Source organism: Chelonia mydas, chromosome 1, assembly GCF_015237465.2.
Source record: "Chelonia mydas isolate rCheMyd1 chromosome 1, rCheMyd1.pri.v2, whole genome shotgun sequence".
Taxonomy (NCBI): Eukaryota; Metazoa; Chordata; order Testudines; family Cheloniidae; genus Chelonia; species Chelonia mydas.
The window spans coordinates 29,181,191-29,197,722 of NC_057849.1; the positions used below are offsets into that span (position 1 = coordinate 29,181,191).

The 16,532-nt window shown below is 40.8% G+C and overlaps 1 protein-coding gene across 1 annotated transcript in view; it reads right to left on the bottom strand.

The window, feature by feature from the left end:
• MAML2 (mastermind like transcriptional coactivator 2) overlaps nucleotides 1-16,532 on the bottom strand; it is a 281,006-nt gene that overhangs the window by 92,708 nt on the left and 171,766 nt on the right. Inside the window, 2 exon segments of the mRNA XM_037889792.2 lie at nucleotides 2,652-2,837; nucleotides 2,839-4,083. Coding sequence (XP_037745720.1) covers nucleotides 2,652-2,837; nucleotides 2,839-4,083 — 1,431 coding nt within the window.

A 16,532-nucleotide genomic window follows, 5' to 3' on the forward strand; every position in this document is an offset into this window, starting at 1 on the left:
AACAGTCTTCAAATATGTTATCAGCCCCTCCCCACATCTCCAGGCTTTTTCCCTCAGGACTAAATCAGGTTTTCTAAACCTTCTAATATTTTTGTTGCTCTCCACTGGATTCTCTCCAATTTGTCCACCTCTTTCCTACAGTGTCAGAACATGGACACAGTACTCCAGGTGAGGCCTCACCAGTGCTGAGTAGGGCAGGACAGTTATATCCCATGTCTTACACAGGACAATCCTGTTAATATATCCCAGAATATTAGCCATTTTTGCAACTGCATCACATTGTTGGCTCACATTAAAATTGTGATCCACTTTAGCCTCCACATACTTTTCAGCAGTACTACCACGTAGCCAGTCATTCCCCATTTTTAGTTGTGCTTTCTAATTCGATTTATGCATTTGATTTTTCCTTTCTAAGTGTACTACTTTGCATTTGTCTTTATTGAATTTAAACTTGTGGAATTCAGACCAATTGTCCAGGTTGTTTTGAATTCTAATCTTGTCCTCCAATATGCTTGCAACTCCTCCAAGTTTGGTGTCAACAGCAAATTTTATAAGCCTGCTCCCCACTCCATTATGCAAGTCATTAATGAAAATGTTGAAAAGTACTGGACCCTGGACAGACCCCTGTGGCACTCCACTTAAATAAGTCCTTCCAGTTCAACAGCAAACCATTGATAACTACTCTGAATATGGTATTTCAACCAGTTGTGCACCTCCTTTGTCGGAATTTCATCTAGACCATATTTCCATAGTTTGCTTATGAGAATGTCATGTGGGACTGTCAAAAGACTTACTAAAATCAAGATATATTATGTCTTCTGCTTCCCCCCCATCCACTATGCCAGTAACCCTGTCAAAGAAGGAAATTAGGTTGGTTTGGCATGATTTGTTCTTGACAAATCAATCCATGGTGGCTATTGCTTATTATCTTATTCCTTATTACACTATTAACATAACATAGTTGAAATTGATTCCCACAGCTGCTCCCTCGCCAGCTTCTTCAAACCAAAAATAAAAAGAAATCCCTTCTGCCTGAAATTTCTCATATGCTGTCTCTTACAAGGAGATGAGATTTGGGGACAGTTTATGATTTATTGACCAAATCGTTTGGGAAGCTAAAAATTAGTTTTCAGTTGTACAAGTCTTCTAATTTATTTATTTAGATTGCTAGTTTTTGTACCACCAGATTCCATCTCAAAACAGGTTGGCCTAGAAATTCCAGTTTTGTTTGACCCATTTATATGGTGCTTTCAATTACTATTTGGAAAGTTTGGTTTTTCCATTTTCAATCATTAGTTATAGGATTTTTTCTCCAGCTATGAGAAATTCAGAAGTTACCTAGCAGACTTTATACATTTGAAATATTGCTAACCCCAAGAATTCAATCATAAGTCAGGCCCACAACAATCATGACATTGGCTTAAAATCAGAAGATTAAAAAACCTCCAATAACATTTTTTTTAAATTTGCTTTCTGGCTTCTGAGCCTTAGGTTACATTTGAGTCACATTTTCAACTTTACTCTACAACCATGAAAGACAGAAATGTACTTTTTTAAAACAAAAGCTGAGATTCTCCTCTAATCACATGACTCCAGGAGCTGGAGCTTAGGAAAAGCAACAGCTATCACTATACTCATGATAAAAAATCGCAAGAGTTTGCAACACTGCATTTGTCTGTAGGTAATTGTACAGTGCTCCTCACTAAGCATCTAAGCTCCTCATGTGCCTCAGTGAATTTATTCTCACACCACCCCATGAGGCAAGTATTTACTATTCCATTTCCCAGATGAAGAAGTGAAGCACAGAGACACTGATTCTCTGGTGCCTTGTAACTTGTACAGCCATTTATGCAATGGTAGCGTTTTCACCCACTTTGCACAAGTATAAATGACTATACAAGGGGCACTGGAGAATCAAGCCTTTGAGATTAAGGCCAAATTTATCAAAAGAAGCCTGTAATTCTGAGTGTCTCAGTTTTTGGTGCCCACCCTGAGTTGTTACTTCCTGCTATTTTCTAGTCCTTGCTCATTTCTACCACACATCGTTACTTTATAAGCCTACTGAGCCTATGTGAAAGAGATTTTTTTTTAACTGATGCCCACCATTCAGTCTATATATACCCAGTGTTATAGGCCTTTACATGGTTAGAATTTATTTTTCCATTCTTTTATAAACACATTTTCCAAGAAAATGAATACTTAAAAATGGTGCTAGGCAAACCCAAAAATAACACTTGAGCAGTTTTAGATTTTCCTTTACAAACAGATAATACAATTCCCAGACAAACGTTTTTGTCAAGTTAGAGTCAACAGACGTCTAAGACTATTGTTATTTCCCAACCTCTGTCCTCCCAGAAAAAAACAATGACATAGAGTTAACATTGCAAAGATATTGCCTTAGAAAAGGCGGCAGCAACAACAACAACAACAAAAATTGTGGTTCAAAGTAGCCTACATGTTATAAGTATGAAAACTGAACATCCCATCACCAGCTCTTGTGCAGTGGATCTCCATTAAATGTGAGTGGCCTTTGCATTTCATTACAAATTTCTTTAGCCCAATCTCACTGTGAACAATGACAAGAGTGGAAAAGCCTTTCTATTGCACAGAAAAGGACTGTTTTACTACTGTTTAGGAGGAACACATCTTACCTGTCTGTGCTGTTGAGAGATGGGATACTGCAGTCCTGAGATTTGTTGGCTTTGCTGCATTTTCTGAAGTATCATCTTCTGCTGCAATGCTAAGGATACGTTTGGTGGCCGTTGAAGAGGCTGGTTTTGGAGAGGTTGAGTAGGTTGCTGCTGTTGCTGTTGCACTGCAACAGGGCTCTGCAGCTGGCTGAGGATAGTGCAGGATAGAAGGCTTTGCTTTGGGATCCCAAACTGAAGGCATCTGCTGGTTAGTTTGCTCTGAGTTAAAATGACACAAAGGCTTTGTGTTGCCATGATGCTGCTCTAATGGTGATTGAGTGTTGTTTATAAAGTTTCTATTGAGATCCTGAGGCTTTGGTTGCATTATGATGTCAATAGGGCTGCTCTGGGTTGGGGCGTTTGGTTTATAAATGTAGTTATTCATCGCTTTGGACTGATTCCCATTGACAGGTACCCCAGGCATGGCTGAACTCTGGGGGCTGAACTGCTGCTGACGAAAGGAAGGGCTGGGAATTTTCTCTTGTACGAATTGTCCTGGGGAAGGGCCTGATGGGGACAAGGTGGGCCAGCTGGATGGCTGGGTTTGCTGCTGCTGCTGCTGAATCAAGGCATGCTGTTGTCGGTTGGCTGCTATTTGTTTTAGCTGCTGGGCGTGAGATACTTCTTGCCAGTTAGTCAATGGTCGATTTGAGACCGAAGAGACCTGTGACGGCTGTGCTTGATTCTGAGGCACCGAAGGGATTGGTGAAGAGGTGGACATGGCAGCACTGGACATAGTGAAGGCTGGTCCTGTAGAAGAAGGCCTCATTTGAGGGGAGCCCACAGGTGCCTGATTCAAGCCTGGTGAATATTCACTCTTTATCACAATTTTCTCCATCTGCAGAGAAGATCTAGCAGCGCCTCTCTGGTTTTGCTGCCCGAGATCAATGTTAAATGGCTCATCTTGTTTTATGGTGGCATTTATCATATTTTCTAGTTCAAGGTCACTCATTGGTGGCACCGATATGTTAGTCAGTTCATTAAACAGCTCCTGAAGCTCTGGGTCCATCATCTGTTCCCCTGTATCTTCCCCATATCTGTTAGGGAAAATGTTTTCATGGGACATATGATCATCCAGATGTTTGCTGCAAGATATGGTTTCTCCTGGTTCTTTCTTGACCTCTTTCAAAGGCATACTAAACATATGACCACTAGAGTGGGTACTGTTTGTTAGGCTGCTGGTCTTTCTTTGTGATCCTTGCCCCACAGACAAGGTTCCTGACATTGACTGGCTTTGGCAATTGTTAACATGTCCGCCTTGTCCCATAGAAAGATTATCACCCACTCGTATCCTCTTAATATCAAGGAAAGAATTATCTGAAATGCCATTGGGTCTCTTGTTGTTAACAGGTGATAAATTTACCACCAGCTTCCTCTTCAAGGAGCCCTGGAGCTGAAAAAAGTGGGGAGAAAATAAATAATTAATTGACATTCAAGATCCAGTCCATAGTCAACTCAAAAGTAGGTTGATACTAATTTGATGCTTATAACATGAAGATCTTGAAAAATTAATTAACAAACGTTATGCAATACAGTAGGATACTCTGAAAATTAGCAGAAATTTGTGATACTAAAATTAATGGAATTGAAATAGATTTCATAAATTTTAAGGCTAGCAGGGCCCCTTATGATAATGTAATCTAACCTCCTGTGTAACACAGGGCATAGAATTTTGCCCAGTGATTCCAGCATCTACTCCATAAGATCGTTCTTACTGGCTGGTATAGAGTCTAAGGACTCGCTAAGAGACGTTTTCAGAAGCAAAATGAGTAATTAGCCATCCAGTTCCCACTGATTTTTGGCATACCCAGATTTACACCAGCTGAGGAGCTGTCCCCATATATTCAAATATGTCTGAAGTAACATTACTAGGAGAATTTTACCTTGTTCACATACTGAATTTAAGGCAGTGGAGTTATGCCAATTTCAGCTAAAGATCTGGCTCATGAGATACCTTCTACTGCTGTACTATTTTTTCCAAATATGTACGTTAATTTATTAGGGAAGAATTAGGCCCTAGACATTTATGTTGTGAAATGTCTGCTATAAAATTAAATACAGGCTATGCAACATGACCCAGCTAACACTGATCTGAGAACCATAACTGTTTCATTTCCTTGCTTTTGAACATTTACGTATATAGTTTTATACACTCACAAACAGTGTGGGCTAGATATTGAAAAATATACACATACAACTGCACATCTAGTGTATGCTCAACTACCACAATTGGACATGCTTTATCACGTATTTGTGTGTGAAAATTCCCACCTTGCACATATACAAATCAGGTGCATAATTCTGCACACCTTTACAGTACATAAAAGCAGCTAGACATGTTTGAAATGCGTGTTTGAAATTCAAGCCCAATGTATGCATCCTCCAGTACCTATAAGCAGAATTTCAGAAACACTTCGTAACGGACTGTATTCATTCACATTAATGTTAATACTCTTGTTGTGTCTTTTGCTCTTTACACAACCAATGTACTATGAAGGAACATCACTGGCACAGTAGGCTCTAAACAACTGTATTTATTAAATATACACAATATCCAAGCCTAGATACATATGCTCTGGCTAGCTTCTGCAGCATAGAACACAGTCATTGCTACTAGAATGCTTACAAACTATTTAAAGAAGTACTATACTGGTGTGTGGGGGGAGAGGGTGTTGCTTTCATTTTTGTCACTTAACCATAAGTACATTGACCCAGGTGATTTATGATAATATGTCATTTGATGAATGGTCTGGTTTTTACCTTGGTCTAAGAAACCAGGGCCCATGTGAAGGTATGATATCTTGTGAATATCTGAGGCAGAAACAAAAAACTGACAATCCCAGGTCTCCGGTAACATACGTCATGTTTTTTGCTAACTATGGTGACTTGTGATACCATAAAAATCACATTTATATTATACCCTTTCACATATAGATGGCCTTGAGTTTGTAGAACAGTATTCTGGCCTGTGACCCCCTGAATTTAAGGACTTGTCTGGAGTTGTTCCTGATTAGCTGTTCCTTATCAACTCTGAGTGGATACTCTTATTCAGAAATATTTGTCTACCCATGGAATTAATCAGGAACAACTTCATGTGTAGACAAGCCCTTATATGCAGTTGGTGCTTATCCTTTTGTACCATTCAGGTCACTGAATAATCCCCTCAAAACAGCATGGGGGAAGATATAAAAAGTCTGTCAACCCGCCTCCTAGCATAAAAGAACAAACGTCATGTTCCAAAGATGGTGGGATGAACTGCCATTTGCAAATCTACAATGTAGTTTTGTTCTTTCACTTTATAGCTGAAGACGTTTTGGTGTCTGTTCTATTTTCACCCACATAACTTGACGCATTCAGTACACTGAGTTTGTATTTTCTCTTTCATGGCACAGTCAGTGAGATTTTGTGTGGTCATTCACACTACAGAGTGCAATGACTGTAATCTGGGTAGCATGTTTCTTTGTAACACATGAGTCACTGTACTTTCCTTTGCATAAAACCAGAAAACTACATTTCCTTTCACCATCATCTTGCTATCATTTTGCTTATTAGAATCATTCTCAAGTCCCAGATTCTTCTTTATGGGAAATGGGAAGTCCCTAGTCAAAGTACATGTTTTGCTCTCCTACGTTTTGCTGACAGAAGGACTAAATAGATGATGAATAATGTATTCTCTGCATAAAAGTGGGTTACCTGGAACTTATGCCTTTCTTGATTAACTTTGCATTTGCACTGACAATTTGAAACATGACTAGCTGTTTAAAATGTCCACATACTCTCAAAGCCCTTGGACAATGGGCCCTGATGTGATTAACAATGTTGTTGCTGAACAGCACTATGTGTATCTGATATTTAAAATAATATTTGAATTAACTAATAGACAGATGTAAACAATGCCACATGAGACTACTTCAAGAATGGAACTCTACAGACAACTATATACAAGAAACCCATGGATCACCACACTTACCTTCATAGATCCAATAACAACCCCAAATACACCAAGAAACCTGTTATCTACAGCCAGGCACTCAGATACCATAGAATATGCTCCAAGGAGAAAGTCCGGAATATACACCTTAATACACTCAAAATTGCCTTCGCCAAACAAGGACATTCCAGAGAAGTAGACTGCATCATAGAATGGGCCACTTTGAGACTGCAGAATACAGAAATAAACCCCCCTCTGATTGTGTACCCTTAGTTGTCACCTATTACCCCAAGCTGGAACTGATATGGGGTATCAAACAACTACAACCTGTACTCAGTGGGGACCCCATTCTGAAAGAAGTTTTTCCTGAACCCGCTCTTCTGGCCTTCAAACAACCCCCCAGCCTCTCCAAGCTTAGCATGAGAAGCAAGCTCCCCACAAACCAGGACACACCAACTCAAAGTGGCACCAGACCCTTCCAGAACAACAGACACAAAACCTGCAGACATCTCTCCACTGCTACAATGACCAGCACCCCCAGAACACACCTTTCAAGGTCCACAGGATCTATACATGCCGATCACAACATGTGGTGTACCTCACCCAGTGCACAAATGCCCCAATAACAATTATGTGGATGAAACCAGACAATCACTATGCTCTCAAATGAACTCACACAGGAAAATGATAAAAGACAAAAATACCTTAGCACCTGTGGAAGAACAGTTTTCACAAAGTGATCACTCTATACCTGACCACTCAGTCCTCATCCTCAAAGGAAACTGTACAACACCTTCAAAAGACAAGCCTGGAAGCTTAAATTTGCAACTTTGCTAGACACTAAAAATCCTGGATTGAACAGAGACACTGGATTTATGGTTATCACAACAATCTATAATCTACTAAAGCCCCCTTCCCCGCTGCTTTCCCCACCACCTCCCTTCCTTTCCCCCATCTTGATGGATCCTTGAAATATGTAACCACTTATGCTAAACAATCTGTTTCCACCTTTTATTTTGCTGTGACACTCTGAGTATGTTTCTCAGACCTCAAGTAAGCTCAAATGGGGAAACTGAGGCACAGAAAAGGGACATGATTTGCACAAAGTCACTGGCAGAGCTGTGAACAGAACCCAGCTCTCCTGACATCAGGCCAATGATCTGGCCACTGACCACATTGCTTCTTCTGTAAGTTAATTATGTAATGACACTATAATGTATGCTAGGTATAAAAATATGAATATATTGTTCTCAGATACATCTCGTGTTTCCTTTTCTGCATCCTGCTAAAATGCTTGCAAAAGGGCCCATTCATTTTTATTTTTTTTAATCTTCAGAACATTTTGCAATATTAATTAATTCATCCCAACAACAGCTCTGGGAGGTAGGTACATGCTGTTATATGCCCATTCTACGGAAACAGCAACTGAGACAGAAAGAATAAGGGGTAGATCCTCATGCCCTGCTAGGATAATTCTGTGCTCCCCAAGAGGTACAAAGGGACCTTCAAGCAGCTCAAAAGGCGATGCAGAGGATTCTCTCTCCTTTATGAGACTGATTTCCCTCCCCTGTTTAGACATGGGGGAGGGGACAGGAAAGGGAAACATACAAAGGGTGGGGCCAAAGCACTCATTCTTTATTGGCTGGAGCAGTCTCATAGGACTCGACCAATCCCAGAGCCATTTTCAGTCCTCTCTTCAGCTGTATCAAGTTGTTCTGAAAACTGCAGTCACTTTGCACTGCAAGGGTTTTCACCTATGTGTTTAGTGGTGGGTTATGTTTTTGTTTGGGCGAGTTATAATCTCCCTTATGCAAAGTGCCCCATCAGAAGCTTACGAAGAACCATGCGTCTATACCAGCCCAGCAAGAGGGAATCAACCAACCAGTCTAATCTCATTAGCTATGTTTTTATGTTGGCATCCATCGCTGTAACATCTGAACATTCTGTGCATGCGGGCAGGGAGAGAAGGGATTAGACTTCGTCCTGCTTTTAAAAAAAATAGGAGGCACCTATCGAACATGCTCAGAACTAATTTTTCAGTGGCTGATAACTTTTTTCATTGCCCAAGCAAAGCACATGCACCTCAGGAGGAAAAAAAACAGCCACTTCCATTTCAAGCATCAGCAGTTCATGTTGTAAGCGAGGACTTTAAGATTTGGCTCCCTGTATACGTGACAAATGTTTTTTTGCACCTTACACACAAACACATTTCTAGGCTAGATGTATTTGTGATTATAAATTTAAAGTGATCTGACCTGTGAAATATTGAAAACATCTATGATTGGAAATCTGTAAAATGACAGGAACGAGGAGGTGAAGAAGCCCTTTGTGTAAAGTGCTATTCCATAACAGGTAGGCAGTACTTAACATCAAAGTGTTTCCTGGCAGATAACATTATTGTAAGATCTCTTGATAAACAGGGTGCTGAGGAGCCAGCATGGGTTCATGCACTTACAGCAAGGAAGCTCTGGATTACTAACTGCTTAAAATACTGGTTGTGAGACAGGGTAGTGCTTTTACTGATCCTGTGGCGGAATAGTGCCAATAGAATGCAAAACTCTAGAGATGAGTGGTCCAAATGTCACCGAGTGATAGTCACCCTGCACAACGGAATCAATCACTTCACACTTAAACCCCATTGTGAGGACTTAGCTCCTTAGTGAGGGATTTAGGAGATGTATAAATCTTGTGCTGGCTCCTCTGCTGAGGGGTGAATTTTACAAAACTACAGTGTCTAAAATGAAGACGATGGTGGTGAATTTTTGTCAACATTGCAAAGGCATAAGGGCCAAATTTCACTCTCATTGACACTGTTGTAAATCTGGAGTAATTCCATTGATCTAGTCATTAGAGTGGAGTAAAAAAAAATTGGAGGAAATTTCAGTTTTTTGTTGAGAATCCCAACTTAAATCTAAAACCTTTTTTTCCCCCTGAAAACCATTATTAAAAACTTTGAAAAACAGTTTCAAATTTTTGTTGAAACAATGAGATGTTTTCATGGGAAGTTTAGAAAACAATAGAAAACTTTTCAAAATTTCCAGGGGAAAATAACTGGCATTTTTCAACCAGCTCTTCTAACAACAGGAGGGCCTGATTCTGACATTGGCTGCAAGCAGAGGACGGTCGCTGACCTTTGCAGGAGTTGCATGTAGGTGACCAAGGACAAATTTTGGCCATCACTGTTGGCAAATGACAAGGATCCTTTTTAAAATTCCTTTTTGATTTAGTCTCAATTTCCTTATAACTGTTTGCTTCGTGCAGGTTCTTCTGTTGGATAGCACTCCACAGTTCATATTTCCCCTTACTTTTAAATATTGTGTGTGAATATGGTACTTGTGAAAAGTTCTAAGTTGACAGTCTTGCAGACTTAAGTCTTTTGGCTTTCCACAGACCAGGTAACGCAGCATCTCCCCACTCTGGCCTGTCAGTGTATTTCTACGGTCACCTGGAAGGGCTTTCTTCTATGGGCAGCAGAGAAACTCAGTATCCATGCCTAATCAATCCTTGACCTGCCTACAGAGATTATCAATTTGTATCAGCTGTGAACGTCTGTCTTCTTTAAATGTCTGTACCTAGCCACTAAGGGCTGGACTGAACCACCAACTTATTTCAAGTAACAACTTTAAGTCATTACCAACCTAGGCTGGCTGAAGACCTAGTGGGGAAAAGATCTCCAATCTCCTAAAACGTCCACTTTCCCATCACTGGAAATTCCATACTCAGAGCTGTGGCAGTATTAACTTCTACTTTAGAACAATGGATGATTTGCAGCACAAACTCATGCAAAAACTTCTTGAAAGTTACTATCAATTTCAAAACAAGTGATTATCATACTTGGAAATGTAGTGAGGCAGATGACATGGTGACATTAAAAATTCATAGGGTGTAATAGTTTTGACATGAATACAAACATCTTTGCACCTGCTCTTGTAAAAACATAAAATATAATCAAAGCTGCTTTAGAGGATGTCTTTTTGACTGTTTGCCTCTCAGACTTTTCCCAGTCTTAGATTTGTTGTACGTATGCGCTGCTTGCATTGATGGAGGCACTGTTAACAATATCTTTTATATTTTGAGAGATGGGTAGGATTTTAAATTAGCTATATGAAAAATACTGAAAAAATCAAAGAAGGGGTTTTGCCAGAAAGTTTGTGCAGAAGGATGACAAAATTAAAAAGGAACCCATTTTAAAGAAGGAAAATACATTGCAGATATTTTATTACTTGTATTGTGGTAGTGTAATGCCGACAGACCCGGGTCGTCGGCGGGCAGGATTGAACCAGGGACCTCAGGAGCTTAGTGCACGAGCCTCTACCACATGAGCTAAGAGCCAACTCACCATTAGCTAAGGCTGTAGAGCAGACTCAATCATTGCTCTCTCAGTGGTCTTGGTGCCACTAGATGGGACAGAACACCACCCCAAAGAAGTGTGTGGGTTACAGTAGCACTAATGGCCTCTGTCAGGGCTGGTCTACACTACCGCTTAAGTCGATGTAACTTACATCGCTCAGAGGTGTGACACTCTGTGAGCAACGTAAGTTACACTGACTTAAAGCTGTGTCCACACCATGCTATGCTGGCAGGAGATGCTCTCCCGCCGACATAGCTTCTGCCTGTTGCAGAGGTGGAGTAATTACACCAATAGGAGTGCACCGTCCTGTCGGCAGAGTGCATCTTCACCAGATGTGTTGCACCGATGTAGCACAGTAGTGTAGACTTGCCCTCAGGATCCCATGGTGCTAGGCACTGTGTGTCTTCCAATACCTGGACATGACAGTGGGTCTCCTTAAGTATGTATGACCTGAGTCTGCAAGATGCCATTGAAACCATTCCTCCTACTGAGAGATTTGTTTGCATTATTTCCCAATGAGACACTCAGCACCCTGCACAATCAGGCAGTTAATTTCACCTGGACTTGGTCCAACCAGGAGAATCCCAGACAGGTGCCTGACGTCCTCCGCAGGTTATCTCTTTTCCCATTGGAGTGGAGGCTGAAGACTACAAAGAGATGGAATGGAACACCCTTTACTCCCCATCAGTGTAACGCCTCCAGAGCAGTGCAAGGCTTCTCTTTCCACAGAATTGAGTGTTCTGCCTCTTGAGTGCTCCTTCCTTGATGCTGCAACCCCACACAAGCCCTCTGGGCCCAGGAAGGAAGAAGACTTCTTACTGTACCCTTACAAGACAAATGTTGCTGGTAAGACCTGGCGAAAATGATCTCCCACCACCTCTATTCTTAAATCATCTGGCTGCTTTGACAGTTCTCTTCTGCTGAAGGTGGACCTGACCGAGCTACAATGCAGTGTTGAGCTATGGTGAGTGCTGGCTCACTTCACTGGCTCTTCTTAAGATTTAATATGCTCCCTCTTGTTTTGAGCAGCAGACTTCTTGTACAGAAGAACAAAGCTGAAACCATACATTTTTTATCTTGATATTAACTTTTACCTGTCCTGGCTTCAACCCAGAGTCTGCACAAACATGACACATGGAGATTTTAGCACAAAGTGCAATCTCCAGGGTGAAGTTCATCTTGGAAAAAATCTTAATTGTTCAAGGTGGATTGAATTCTGGGAACTCAGTCATCCTCCAGTCACCCTTGTAGACCATAGTAGCACAACACAGTTAATTCTCTTGCTAACCAAATGATTAAGAAGTGATACAAGTCTTTCCCACATTTACCGTAATAAACATTACTAAATCAGAAATTATAGTAACAGATAAGGATGTTCTCCAGCTGACAAGTATCCATTTAATTCTTGTTAGTTGGGGACAAGGCTGGAATAGTAATCAGTGTGTTAAAATCCCACAATTTACCTTCATTTATGGAAAAACAACATCTCTTGCCAATTGAAATTACCAATGTAAAAATGCATCTATATTATCCACAGCGTACTGTCTAGAAATACAACAACAGGGCTTTGGTCCAAGTTGCTGAAGCACAATAATTATATCTCTTACGCAGATTCTACATCTGATGGATTATAAAATCTCATGTCTAGTTCTTAGTGTTTAAGGAGAATAGGAACACAGAGAAACAGTACAGCTTTAAATAGGTCACAATTGCTAATCAGGATATAGCATTTGTAATTCTGCGCAAAACAAATAGGCATGAAAGATCTGCATTCCTTATGCTATGCGCTGTGTATTTTTCTGTTAGAGAACGCTCCCTTCTTTTCTCTCTCCAATTCCTTTCAACCATGAATAAATTAATGATCACTTTATATGCAATCTACAGAAATTAATGTCAACATTTATTGTCATGAAACGTGGAGCAAAGAGTAATGCAATCTGAGTTTGGGGAAATACAAATGCTTAACTGATCCTATCCTGATGAGAAGGAAATATCAAAGGCATTATAAATGTTGACAGGATGATCAGGCATGTAAAAGAGGTCACCCAACACCACCGTGCACATTGTTTACCAGTTTTGTAAATCAGCTTAAAATATTTAAAACACATACTGTCTCACACAGGAAGCTCCTAATCCTCAAAAATGTGGCTGCTGTTATTTGATTTGCCTTTAGACACTACCACACATAGTAGATTTAAACTAAGAGATTACTGCGTGCAGTCTGGCAATTGTTTTCAATGCAGCAATGCCTGCAGAATTGAGTTTGTGGGGTCACGATTATGGCACACACATATATAAACCACACCCATAGATTTGTATTACCTATCTGTGCCCCAGTATCCTACACAACACCAGCCGAGTTTTAAAAGTTCAGTCAATGGAGAGAGAGAGAGCAGACATCCAGCCAACGCCAGAAACAAGGAAACAACCAGACCACTCACATTTCTGGCGAATTAACACGTCACATAGGAGACTCACGCCAACCATTTGGCCTTGAGGTCTTCTTCAGGGCAATTTATAGTTCACATGAGACACAGTCATTGCTTTTGAGTTGAAACCCTGCTTCAGCATACCTAGTCATTCTTCCAGTATCAAACAAACTCCACCATATGAGAGGGGGAAAGTATTCCTTCCTCCACGGCTTTCACCAAGGTTCTTAGAAGCAATCAACAAAATTGTTCCTCATTGGAAGGAAAGGTTAGTAATCTTTTGCCAAAAACGTCAGTGGACAAGTGAAATTTAGGATCAAATCTAGACCTGGCGTAAGAACAACTTCCAAGAAATTCAAGTGGAGCTGATGGTTTAATTTGACCCACACTGGCACCCAACCTCTCCTCTTTCTGTTCAGAAATTGCCTGGACTGCAGTGTCTTGTTTCTCACCTATGCCACTGTAGCAGAGAGTGTTATCTTGGTATTTGATCACAGACTTGGAATATGTATGACGGCAGTAATAAAAAATATCCTTCCTTTGACTGGCTGTGAAATGAAAGTGAACCAGTTTGGGATTTTAAGAAATACCTTGTACATAACATAACTAAATTCCAGATTATGGCATCACCTATGCAGTATATTATATTCCTCTTCTGTTAGGATAGCAACAAATGTGAACAATAAGAGTTCTGCTCAGCTACTATGCTGAATCAACACTGCTATGTAGATTCAGAGCATACAGAAGCAGTCCCAGCAGGATTCGATACAAGGAAACTGTTTCCACAAATCATTCCAATAATCTGAACCTCCTAAATTCCAGCTCCACAGGAAGCAGCCCAGTAAAGAGAAAACTAATTTCTTATGTGTCCATTTACTGTGTTAGTCACAAAAAGTTATTACTGTGGCAACTAGCACATCACAAGGTCCTTAGCTGAGAGCTCCCCGAAGAAGCTCCTTAAAAGAAGCACGCACAAATCAATATGCCATATGATGGCAGGTAACCGGCAAATGAATCTTTATAGCAAATATATGAACTTCACCTTCTCATGGATTGCATATAAGGAAGCCAAAGACACAAGCAACATCTTAACTATGTGAGAGTTGCACTATTATACTGTTCCCTTAAGGGAGTGCATCGGATTGGTGGCTCTTAATTGGCATAGATAATCCAACTGTTGACCAAGCCAACCGATTCTGAATAAGATGAAGCAGAGTTACTAAGGGAGTCAATGACTTTCTTTAGGCCCTGATTCAAAACCCACTGGAGTCCATTAGAGTCTTTCAAAGGACTTCATTGGGCGTTGGAGAGGAAGAGCACAGGTGCGGACTACTGGACACTGCTAGCAAGAGTCTTCCAGTCTCTGGCACATGGAGCTCATGCATACTGCCACCTCCCCACAGCAGAATACATATTTACACCAACACTTGAAGAAGAATCATCCCTCAAGTGGCCCTCCAGAAAGGCTGGTTGTCAGGGCAATGTGGTAAAAGCTTGCAAGTTAGACCTGTTCTGATGGATACATATTTATTCCTATTTAGTGAGTGTCTATTAGGCATTTTACAACCTAAGAAAACATCTACAAAAATTCAAAGAGATCCATATCTAAAAACGAAACCTACAATCTATTGGAGATAGAATTCTCTCCATTCCACTCCCCGCCCCTTCAGGAAAAGTTTAGACAAACAAGTAGGCCTTGCAGTCTGCACATCTGAGGTATGGATGAGAATTAAGAGTTATTCTCCAGGGCTGCTGGTGCTCTGGCAGACATGGATGACTTAAGTCTAAGAGCTGTCAATCATGCCCCTTGCATTAGGACTTTGGGTGGGGAGAAGAGTGGGGAAAGAATGTTTTTCCACTATTCATAAGTGGAATTCCACTTCCCAACTGTATACATACCAGTATTCATCTGCATAAATATATGCAGTGTGAATCAGTGTTTAAATCAAATGAAATAGTGGGCCAGAGTCTAGCTGAGACTCTGGCCCACTATTTCATTTGATTTAAACACTGATTCACTGGTGTAGCACCTTTGACTGGCCCAGTGCTTTTATGAATCAGGGCTGAAGGCTGATTATTATGAACCAGCATTTACTGTCACTGTAGATTCCACCAGGAACTTTTGCTGGATGTCTGTTGCACCTCGTTTTTTTGTCCTGCGATACAGACTTTTATTGAAAGAATTCAGTGGAGCAGGCAGGACACCAACATCTCTTGACCATCTGAGAAGAGCAAAAAATGAGTCCTTAAGGATATAGTGCTGGTGGATAGCTGGGACAATGAGTTAATGATGTCTGACGTTTTCCTTCCCTCTGTTTTCGAAGTTATAAGTAACAAAATCTGGCAGGCTGAAAGGCCTGTGCTGTCAGGGGCTGTGCTGACATCCATATTGTCAGTTTAGAAAGAGAGTTTTTGCATTTACGCAAGTATGCCCATTCTCACTGAACTTGCCTCATGGGAAAATATTGAGCATCAGGAAAGAATGCTGGAGCGTGCCTAGTGTCTGATCTCCACTAAATTCTAAAATCAGTTTGCATTTAATTAAAATATTAACCAACAAAGAGCAATTGCCCAGGCTTTTCTTTTAGAAATGGGGAATTTTTGAAGTAAAATATTCCTTACCCACTGAAGTCAATAAGGCTGAATGAGTGTAACCCAAGGTACAATTCCATCTTCTGTCTCCAAAACACCATTATAAAGCTGCAGTTTTCTATTCCTCAGGAGGCAAATTCATCCTTGTGCAAAGGGCCAACACATGTCCAATGACCACTCAAGTCTCATTTATGGTCTCAAAATAGGGTGCAGTGAACAGGTCAGAGGACTTCAGTAACTCAGCTAGAGTTTATGGGCCTACTACAGGGGCAGGTGGGTGAGAGAAGTTCTGCAGCCTGAGATGTACAGAAGGACAGACTAGATGATCATGATGGCGCCATCTGGCCTTAAAGTCTATGAATCTTGCACTGACCCTCTCTGAGCTGGGACTCCCATGAAAATAAGGTGTGTCATTCTTGGAGCCGCGGGGAGGGGGTTTGTCAATGGGAGACTTGCCTTGAGAAGAGAGGTGAAGATGTATCACTATGACAACATAAAATATGTATTTCTAGCAGCTGCTCTACTGAGAGAAAGTCTCC